The following is an 11,195-nucleotide window of genomic DNA, read 5'->3' as shown; positions in this document are numbered from 1 at the left end:
TTTTTTTTTTTTTTTTGTTTTCGCAGGGGAATGCATTTACGCACTGAGTGTGGGACTCCTGGGCAAACGGCCCAGACTACCCACTAAACCCCTGCGGATGCCATCGGCCGCTTTACAAAGAGGCGCCTCGGATCTAACTAGCACAAGGCGCCTCAGCGACTGGCCGGTCTCTATCACCAGAGACCGGACTCTCCACTCTCAGGGGCCCTCCGACATCTGAAGGACCCCTGCCGCCGGGTGGGACCCTTGTCCCACCGATTCAGGGGGGGCGCCCGCAGGCGCGCCCCCAACCACCAAGGCGAGCCGCACGCCATCCAGTCCGGAAGCAGACCGGAGGCAGCGGCTCTCCGTCTTATTCGGCCGCAGAGGATAGGGACAGCGGCGCACCGTAATACCGGCAGTCCTCCTCCTCTGCGGCCCCACCGACCACCATGCCTGCGCCATGGCCGCGCCTCATTCGGCCGCAGAGGATAGGGACAGCGGCGCACCGTAATACCGGCAGTCCTCCTCCTCTGCGGCCCCACCGACCACCATGTTTGCACCATGGCCGCGCCTGGTCGCGGAGGATAGGGAGAGCGGCGCACCGTAATACCAACCCCTCCTCTTCCCCCGCGACCCCTACCACGGCTGTAAGAGTAGAGGGCTTAGCCCCCTTCTCTCACAGCCACTGAGCCAATTGGCTCTCCAACCTGGGTTACCCGACATGGGTAACCCACCACCAGTTGCCAGGACATTTGCCAACGGCTAACAAGACCCCTAAACGGGGAGTTATTAACCGTCGCCCAGGGTGCACCAGCCCAATAACTTGTCAGCCGCCGCTATCACCGAATCAAAGATCAAGTGACAGAAGCAAACCTTCAAATCATCGAGCCAACGTGGAGGTTTCCTGACAGTAGCACCCCAACCTAACCTAACCTAACCTAACCTAACCTAACCTAACCTAACCTTTTTTTTTTTTTTTTTTTTTTTTTTTTTCTCGTGTGGAAAACGCCTCCGCGTGCCCGGCGCCGGGGCATAGCGCCGGGGTATGTCCGACTTGCACGGACTAAAAACCACACGGTGTCCTTCTCGGCTTTCGGGCCGAGGCTGCGGGATCGCTCGCGCATGCACAACGCGGCCTCGGCAAAGCTTTGGTCCACCATCGCGGACCTCTTCTATTTAGGAGCTTTACTCCTCATCCGTCTCGTTGGGCGGTCGCACCGGACACCAGTGCTCCCGCGCCTTCTTGGCCTGTGGCTGATCAGGCGTCGGACTGCCCCGTCCGGCGCCCGCAGGCCGGACCTTATGGTGGTCTAAGGTCCATATTTGCGCGCCTCCTACGGCGCACATTGCGTGCTCGGCGAGATGGTACAGTACTCGTCGCCTCTCTCACTCTTTCCGCTTCCTCCTTGGTCTCCATGACAGCCTCACAAAACTCTGCGACGGCCTGCCAAGCAGCTTCACTTTCGACCATTTTATCGAGCACCGTTGACAGCTCGAGGTCTTGTGCGCCCAGTGTTGCGACGGTGTTTTGCCGCTCTTCTTCCCACGCCGGACAAACGGCCAAAGTATGGGCAGCTGTGTCTGTTTCGGCATCACAGTGATGGCAGCTCTCGTTTTCCTCCCGGCCGATCCGACACAGGTACTTCCCGAAGCAGCCATGCCCCGAGAGTACCTGTGTCAGTCTATAGGAGAGACTGCCGTGCCGTCTATTTACCCACTCAGCCAGTACTGGACGGAGGGCCGAGATGGTGTATTGCCCGGCGCTGGGCTGGGCCAGTTTCTCGTCCCACTCCTCGATGGTCACGCTGCGCAACCTCATCCTCTGCCCGTTCACCTCCGACGGTGCTTGTGGTTGACCCTGTTGCAACATCTGCTGCCGCCAGGTATACAACTGGGCGAGAGCTTTAGCCTCTAAACTCCAGGGCGGTGTTCCCGCCAGGGCGCATGCTGCTTCACCCGACACTGTGCAATAACCGCGAATGACTCGTATGGCCATCAGACGTTGTGGTCTTTGCAAAACAGCCGCGTTCCGGGCAGATAGACTCGGTCCCCAGATCGGTGCACCGTACATCGCCATCGATCTCACCACTCCCGTAAATAGGTTCCTACATGCGACGCTTGGTCCGCCCAGGTTTGGCAGGAGGCGGGACATCGCAGCCGCCGTCTTGGTGAGTTTGGGCGCCAAAAGATCAAAGTGGCGCCTGAAATCCCATCGGCTGTCAAGGACTAAACCGAGGTACTTGAGAGTCGACCCGACGTCGATACGGACCCCTCCCACAATAATATGGGCGTCAGAGGTCGGTGCCGCTCGAGGACCATGAAAAAGTAGGGCTTCCGACTTGCGGAGGGCCACCTCCAGTCCCAGCCGTCTTATTCGGCCTACGATTTGAGCGACTCCGGCAGTGGCCACCATAGCAGCCTGCCTATACGATTTGGCCCGCACGGTGACTAGGGTGTCGTCGGCATAACAATGTAGCGCGACACCAGGAAGTACGGTCCCGCGCAGGACCCAGTCGTAGCCGATGTTCCACAGGAGCGGTCCGAGGACCGACCCCTGTGGAACACCGCACGACATTTGCCTCTGTTCAGGGCCGTTGAGGCCCGGGTAGACTACCGCTCTGTCACTGAGGTATGCGTCTATAATTCGGCGAAGATATGCCGGCACACCATGGTATTTCAGCGCCTCCCTTATGGTAGCCCAGGGCAAGGTGTTGAAGGCGTTTGCAATGTCTAAAGACACCGCCAGCACCACCTCACCCCGGGACGTCGCTTCACTGGCCAAACGTTGGACACCAGAAATAGCGTCTATCGTCGACCGACAGCGGCGAAAGCCAAATTGGTTCTCGGCAAGATCCGGTCCCACCCTGCTCAAATGCTCGACGATTCGATCTGCAATCACCTTTTCCAACATTTTGTCCACCTCATCAAGCAGTACAACTGGCCTATAGGCCGAGGGGGACTCTGCCGGGCGACCCTCTTTTCGTAGGAGCACCAGTTTCCCCGTCTTCCACCTAATAGGAAACCGTCCCTGCTCTAGGCAGGCTGTGAGGAGCTGACGGAATCGGGTCCCAAGAGTCCCGAGGGCCAGCACGAGCGCAACACCCGGGATACCATCCGGACCCGGGGCCGTGTTCTTCCTCTTCATCCTGCCTATCGCGACTTCCAGTTCCTCTTCGGAGACGGGGGGAACAGTGCCAATCTCTTCATTTAAGTCGTTTAACCGCATTGCCGGTGGCACAAAATCAGATCGACCCGTCGGGAATAAGGCACTCACCACGTCGTTCACCAGTTGTGGCGGCATACTCTGGGTTAGGGGAGGAGCCCATGGGCGAAGTTTCCCCCGCACCAACAGGTAGGGGCGCCCCCACGGATCTCTGTCCAGAGTCGCCAATAGCTCTTCTCGCGCCCTGTCTTTGGCAGTGCGAATGGCCACCTGGAGTTCTTCCTTTGCCGCTCTATACTCCTCGTAGAGTTCCGCCTCGCGAGCGGCTGTATCTGCGGTGCGGCGACGTCTTCTCCTATGACGAGCATAGAGGCGGCGACGAAATATGCACCTTCGCCGGAGTTGGGCAATCTCTTGGGACCACCAGTATACTTGCCGTCGGGACGGTGCTCTCCGTACTCTGGGCATCGCCGCGTCGCACACAGCGGTTAACGTGTCCCTAAACCATTCCGCCTCCTCATCCACGTTTATAGGCTCAGCGGGAGGTGCCGACGCCCAGGCCTGTACTATCGTCACTTCCTTTAGCAGCTCCTTGTCGATCCGTTTTATGGCCCAACGGGGGCTGCTTACGTCAAGTCCGGTAGGCGTAGCTGGCTGGCCGGAGGTCTGGGCGGAGACACTGAACCGAATATACCGGTGGTCAGAGAGCGTCTCCACCTCCTCAACAACCCGCCAGTCCGCAATTCGTCGAGATAGGGAGGGGCTGGCGAACGTTAGATCAACAATTGAGCCACCCCTTTGTCGAATACAAGTGTGGGTCGTTCCCCGGTTCATGAGTGTGAGACCGAGTTGCAACGCCCACTCCTCAACTAGCTCGCCTCTCGCGTCCACAACCGGGGAGCCCCACGCCAAGGACTTGGCGTTGAAGTCCCCGGCCACGATCACGGGGCGAGGATGGCTGCTGACCACGACAGATCCTAAACGTATGAGAAATGCCTCATAGTCGGCTAGAGCCCTGTTGGGCGAAAAATACACGCCGACCACTACGCAATCCCCTATCCGCGCTGCAACAAACCCGTCGTCCCTGGTGATGTTTTCAGGGAATTGCGAGCCTGAGGAAGGCGACGAGATGATGGCCACCGAGCAGCTAGCATCCCCCACCCAATCGTCACGAGGCGGAACAAAGTATGGCTCCGCAACTATCGCCACTTTGACACCCCACTCCACCATGCTCTGACACAGAAGGTCTTGTGCTCTGGCAGAGTGGTTGATGTTGCACTGCAAGAATGTCGTACTTTGAGACATTATGGACATTCCATCTCAAAAGGTTCCACACCTTGTGACGATTCGGTGGGGGGTATTTTAGGCCGAGAGGCTGGGGCCTTTTTGGGTGTCTTGCCCGTCTTCTTATTGGCTGCCTTACATAGTTTACTGCCGATTGCATGATCGGCGGGCTTATTGGCCTCCGCGCATACGGGGCAATGGGGCGCCGCAGAACACGTCCTGGCCTCGTGGCCTCGTTTGCCACATCGGAAACAGAGGCCACTACAGTCTACCGCAGAATTGCATTGCGTCGCCACATGCTCACCCGTGATGCATCTGTAGCAGCGCATCGGCCTTTGCTTTAACAGCTTAACACTGGCAGACACCCAGCCAACTAGGAGCCGACGGCCATCCTCCAGCTTTTTAGCCACAGTCACCGGGCACGCTACAATCGAGGTCCCCATACCACGCGGTGCACGACGAATCTCGCCTACTTTCAGGTCCAGCTCAGAGCAAGCTCCAGCCTTGGCCAGTGCTGCTGTCAGCTCTTCCCTAGTCACGGAATCATCCAGGCCAGATATTCGCAGGTCTACCCGCTTTACAGGTCTGGAGACCTTCACTTCCTCCGGATTCAGGGCTTGCCTCAGCTTGTCGGCCAAGGCGTCGGCTAGGGGGCCACTAGAACTGCCGGGCACCTGCAAGAGGCGGGCACCAGTGGCCGTGACCTTGCACCGCATGCCCTCGATACCCAAGCTCACAGTATCCACCTGACTTTTTGCTCGACCCAACACCTCCTCATATGTCACGCCATTTTGAGAAGCGTGCGGCTGCAGGGTCAAAACAACCGCTGCTGACCGGGGCGGGCGAAGCCTGGCTTCCTGCCGTTTCTTCTTCTGGGCCTCTTTTCTAGTGGCCTTCTTTTGGGACTTCTTTTGACCCACAGTTTGCCAGGCACCCTCTTCCGCTTGCTGTGGGGCAGCTGCCGCGGCCGCATCAGGTGCAGTCTTGGAAGACTTGGCCTTCTTCCTTTTAGCCTTCTTGGTTTTAGCTGGGGCTGTGCTTGTACTCGGCTGAGAGGGCGGGAACCTAACCTAACCTAACCTTTTTTTTTTTTTTTTTTTTTTTTTTTCTCGTGTGGAAAACGCCTCCGCGTGCCCGGCGCCGGGGCATAGCGCCGGGGTATGTCCGACTTGCACGGACTAAAAACCACACGGTGTCCTTCTCGGCTTTCGGGCCGAGGCTGCGGGATCGCTCGCGCATGCACAACGCGGCCTCGGCAAAGCTTTGGTCCACCATCGCGGACCTCTTCTATTTAGGAGCTTTACTCCTCATCCGTCTCGTTGGGCGGTCGCACCGGACACCAGTGCTCCCGCGCCTTCTTGGCCTGTGGCTGATCAGGCGTCGGACTGCCCCGTCCGGCGCCCGCAGGCCGGACCTTATGGTGGTCTAAGGTCCATATTTGCGCGCCTCCTACGGCGCACATTGCGTGCTCGGCGAGATGGTACAGTACTCGTCGCCTCTCTCACTCTTTCCGCTTCCTCCTTGGTCTCCATGACAGCCTCACAAAACTCTGCGACGGCCTGCCAAGCAGCTTCACTTTCGACCATTTTATCGAGCACCGTTGACAGCTCGAGGTCTTGTGCGCCCAGTGTTGCGACGGTGTTTTGCCGCTCTTCTTCCCACGCCGGACAAACGGCCAAAGTATGGGCAGCTGTGTCTGTTTCGGCATCACAGTGATGGCAGCTCTCGTTTTCCTCCCGGCCGATCCGACACAGGTACTTCCCGAAGCAGCCATGCCCCGAGAGTACCTGTGTCAGTCTATAGGAGAGACTGCCGTGCCGTCTATTTACCCACTCCGCCAGTACTGGACGGAGGGCCGAGATGGTGTATTGCCCGGCGCTGGGCTGGGCCAGTTTCTCGTCCCACTCCTCGATGGTCACGCTGCGCAACCTCATCCTCTGCCCGTTCACCTCCGACGGTGCTTGTGGTTGACCCTGTTGCAACATCTGCTGCCGCCAGGTATACAACTGGGCGAGAGCTTTAGCCTCTAAACTCCAGGGCGGTGTTCCCGCCAGGGCGCATGCTGCTTCACCCGACACTGTGCAATAACCGCGAATGACTCGTATGGCCATCAGACGTTGTGGTCTTTGCAAAACAGCCGCGTTCCGGGCAGATAGACTCGGTCCCCAGATCGGTGCACCGTACATCGCCATCGATCTCACCACTCCCGTAAATAGGTTCCTACATGCGACGCTTGGTCCGCCCAGGTTTGGCAGGAGGCGGGACATCGCAGCCGCCGTCTTGGTGAGTTTGGGCGCCAAAAGATCAAAGTGGCGCCTGAAATCCCATCGGCTGTCAAGGACTAAACCGAGGTACTTGAGAGTCGACCCGACGTCGATACGGACCCCTCCCACAATAATATGGGCGTCAGAGGTCGGTGCCGCTCGAGGACCATGAAAAAGTAGGGCTTCCGACTTGCGGAGGGCCACCTCCAGTCCCAGCCGTCTTATTCGGCCTACGATTTGAGCGACTCCGGCAGTGGCCACCATAGCAGCCTGCCTATACGATTTGGCCCGCACGGTGACTAGGGTGTCGTCGGCATAACAATGTAGCGCGACACCAGGAAGTACGGTCCCGCGCAGGACCCAGTCGTAGCCGATGTTCCACAGGAGCGGTCCGAGGACCGACCCCTGTGGAACACCGCACGACATTTGCCTCTGTTCAGGGCCGTTGAGGCCCGGGTAGACTACCGCTCTGTCACTGAGGTATGCGTCTATAATTCGGCGAAGATATGCCGGCACACCATGGTATTTCAGCGCCTCCCTTATGGTAGCCCAGGGCAAGGTGTTGAAGGCGTTTGCAATGTCTAAAGACACCGCCAGCACCACCTCACCCCGGGACGTCGCTTCACTGGCCAAACGTTGGACACCAGAAATAGCGTCTATCGTCGACCGACAGCGGCGAAAGCCAAATTGGTTCTCGGCAAGATCCGGTCCCACCCTGCTCAAATGCTCGACGATTCGATCTGCAATCACCTTTTCCAACATTTTGTCCACCTCATCAAGCAGTACAACTGGCCTATAGGCCGAGGGGGACTCTGCCGGGCGACCCTCTTTTCGTAGGAGCACCAGTTTCCCCGTCTTCCACCTAATAGGAAACCGTCCCTGCTCTAGGCAGGCTGTGAGGAGCTGACGGAATCGGGTCCCAAGAGTCCCGAGGGCCAGCACGAGCGCAACACCCGGGATACCATCCGGACCCGGGGCCGTGTTCTTCCTCTTCATCCTGCCTATCGCGACTTCCAGTTCCTCTTCGGAGACGGGGGGAACAGTGCCAATCTCTTCATTTAAGTCGTTTAACCGCATTGCCGGTGGCACAAAATCAGATCGACCCGTCGGGAATAAGGCACTCACCACGTCGTTCACCAGTTGTGGCGGCATACTCTGGGTTAGGGGAGGAGCCCATGGGCGAAGTTTCCCCCGCACCAACAGGTAGGGGCGCCCCCACGGATCTCTGTCCAGAGTCGCCAATAGCTCTTCTCGCGCCCTGTCTTTGGCAGTGCGAATGGCCACCTGGAGTTCTTCCTTTGCCGCTCTATACTCCTCGTAGAGTTCCGCCTCGCGAGCGGCTGTATCTGCGGTGCGGCGACGTCTTCTCCTATGACGAGCATAGAGGCGGCGACGAAATATGCACCTTCGCCGGAGTTGGGCAATCTCTTGGGACCACCAGTATACTTGCCGTCGGGACGGTGCTCTCCGTACTCTGGGCATCGCCGCGTCGCACACAGCGGTTAACGTGTCCCTAAACCATTCCGCCTCCTCATCCACGTTTATAGGCTCAGCGGGAGGTGCCGACGCCCAGGCCTGTACTATCGTCACTTCCTTTAGCAGCTCCTTGTCGATCCGTTTTATGGCCCAACGGGGGCTGCTTACGTCAAGTCCGGTAGGCGTAGCTGGCTGGCCGGAGGTCTGGGCGGAGACACTGAACCGAATATACCGGTGGTCAGAGAGCGTCTCCACCTCCTCAACAACCCGCCAGTCCGCAATTCGTCGAGATAGGGAGGGGCTGGCGAACGTTAGATCAACAATTGAGCCACCCCTTTGTCGAATACAAGTGTGGGTCGTTCCCCGGTTCATGAGTGTGAGACCGAGTTGCAACGCCCACTCCTCAACTAGCTCGCCTCTCGCGTCCACAACCGGGGAGCCCCACGCCAAGGACTTGGCGTTGAAGTCCCCGGCCACGATCACGGGGCGAGGATGGCTGCTGACCACGACAGATCCTAAACGTATGAGAAATGCCTCATAGTCGGCTAGAGCCCTGTTGGGCGAAAAATACACGCCGACCACTACGCAATCCCCTATCCGCGCTGCAACAAACCCGTCGTCCCTGGTGATGTTTTCAGGGAATTGCGAGCCTGAGGAAGGCGACGAGATGATGGCCACCGAGCAGCTAGCATCCCCCACCCAATCGTCACGAGGCGGAACAAAGTATGGCTCCGCAACTATCGCCACTTTGACACCCCACTCCACCATGCTCTGACACAGAAGGTCTTGTGCTCTGGCAGAGTGGTTGATGTTGCACTGCAAGAATGTCGTACTTTGAGACATTATGGACATTCCATCTCAAAAGGTTCCACACCTTGTGACGATTCGGTGGGGGGTATTTTAGGCCGAGAGGCTGGGGCCTTTTTGGGTGTCTTGCCCGTCTTCTTATTGGCTGCCTTACATAGTTTACTGCCGATTGCATGATCGGCGGGCTTATTGGCCTCCGCGCATACGGGGCAATGGGGCGCCGCAGAACACGTCCTGGCCTCGTGGCCTCGTTTGCCACATCGGAAACAGAGGCCACTACAGTCTACCGCAGAATTGCATTGCGTCGCCACATGCTCACCCGTGATGCATCTGTAGCAGCGCATCGGCCTTTGCTTTAACAGCTTAACACTGGCAGACACCCAGCCAACTAGGAGCCGACGGCCATCCTCCAGCTTTTTAGCCACAGTCACCGGGCACGCTACAATCGAGGTCCCCATACCACGCGGTGCACGACGAATCTCGCCTACTTTCAGGTCCAGCTCAGAGCAAGCTCCAGCCTTGGCCAGTGCTGCTGTCAGCTCTTCCCTAGTCACGGAATCATCCAGGCCAGATATTCGCAGGTCTACCCGCTTTACAGGTCTGGAGACCTTCACTTCCTCCGGATTCAGGGCTTGCCTCAGCTTGTCGGCCAAGGCGTCGGCTAGGGGGCCACTAGAACTGCCGGGCACCTGCAAGAGGCGGGCACCAGTGGCCGTGACCTTGCACCGCATGCCCTCGATACCCAAGCTCACAGTATCCACCTGACTTTTTGCTCGACCCAACACCTCCTCATATGTCACGCCATTTTGAGAAGCGTGCGGCTGCAGGGTCAAAACAACCGCTGCTGACCGGGGCGGGCGAAGCCTGGCTTCCTGCCGTTTCTTCTTCTGGGCCTCTTTTCTAGTGGCCTTCTTTTGGGACTTCTTTTGACCCACAGTTTGCCAGGCACCCTCTTCCGCTTGCTGTGGGGCAGCTGCCGCGGCCGCATCAGGTGCAGTCTTGGAAGACTTGGCCTTCTTCCTTTTAGCCTTCTTGGTTTTAGCTGGGGCTGTGCTTGTACTCGGCTGAGAGGGCGGGATGTCGACCGCCTGCGATACCTGTTCCACAGGAGTCTCTGCCAAAGTCGGCCTGGCCGCTGTCTTCTCGGCAAACGTGGCCATAGTTGGAGCTCTACCTTTGCTGCCCCGGTCAGAGGCCAATGTGGGTCTGAGGACTTTCCCCTCCAAAAAGTTTACTTTCGTAAGGACCTCTTCCCTGAATCGACCGAGTTCTTCTTTAAGGAGACTCGTCAGCTGTTTCTCCAGTGCTGGCGTGTCCCGCGGCGCTTCAGTCTCAGGCTGAGCTGAGCGCTTCGACTTGTAGACCTCCGTTCGAATCTCGTCTAACTCTTGACGAAGGTCAGCCATCTCCTGTTTTAGGCGAGCGTTCTCCGCCTGCAAGCGGCGCGTCTCGCTGGAGGTACATCTCTCCATTAGCTCGTGTGCTAAGTCTTCAATTGAGGCTGCCGCATCCTTGAGGGTCTTCTGGGCGGTGCCCTTCAGGCCTTTGGACATCTTCCCAACCGCTCTTATTGCCGCAACAGAGTTGTTCAGCCTCTCCTCTATAGACCCGGCAGTTAGGTCTTCCGGCTCGAATTCCGCCTCAGACCGAGTGGAGGCGCGTGACGCTGCCCTCTCACTCCTGACCGCCACCTTTTTGGCGGCTTCAGCCAACTGACGATCCTCCTCACCGATGCGGACCTTCAGAAACTCGGCACGACGAGTAGCCTGAAGAGCCTCCCTTGCCTTCCCGAGGCCAATACATTCGCCGGTTGTCGGCGGTCTTCCTCTACCTCTCTTACCGCGCTGAGCGCGCGCCTGTGGAGGATTATCCTCATCCGTCGCAGAACTCAATTCCGGGCTCTCCGTGTTCCGCCGTTTCCTGAAGAAGCGGGACTGTCCGCAACCACTACTGGCACTCTTAACACTCATTTCAGAGTCCGAAACCTGTGCGACAACATCTCCCGCATTCTTTCCCACCACTTCGTCTCCCACCACTTCGTCTCCCACCACATCGTCTCCTACTACTGCATCAACAATTGCGTCCGAAGGCGCAAGGCGTAAATTGCCCCCCCCAGAATACGAGGGGCAGCCGGTGTCATTAGACACCGGGGTGGATTCTCCGACCGCGGTACGGCCGGTACCACCCTGGGGTAGATTTTCTTTATTCACGACTTGCAT

At 58.2% G+C, this 11,195-nt stretch overlaps 1 protein-coding gene across 1 annotated transcript; it reads right to left on the bottom strand.

Annotated features, from left to right (window-relative positions):
- Nucleotides 1-9,011: 9,011 nt before the first annotated feature.
- On the bottom strand, nt 9,012-11,195 carry LOC128679488 (uncharacterized). The gene has a single exon (XM_053761769.1). The coding sequence runs from the start codon at nt 11,193-11,195 to the stop codon at nt 9,012-9,014; it is 2,184 nt and encodes a 727-aa protein (XP_053617744.1).

Source organism: Plodia interpunctella, chromosome 21, assembly GCF_027563975.2.
Source record: "Plodia interpunctella isolate USDA-ARS_2022_Savannah chromosome 21, ilPloInte3.2, whole genome shotgun sequence".
Taxonomy (NCBI): Eukaryota; Metazoa; Arthropoda; class Insecta; order Lepidoptera; family Pyralidae; genus Plodia; species Plodia interpunctella.
Note: the sequence above shows the minus strand (reverse complement) of the source record. Positions and strands in the feature narration are given on the sequence as shown.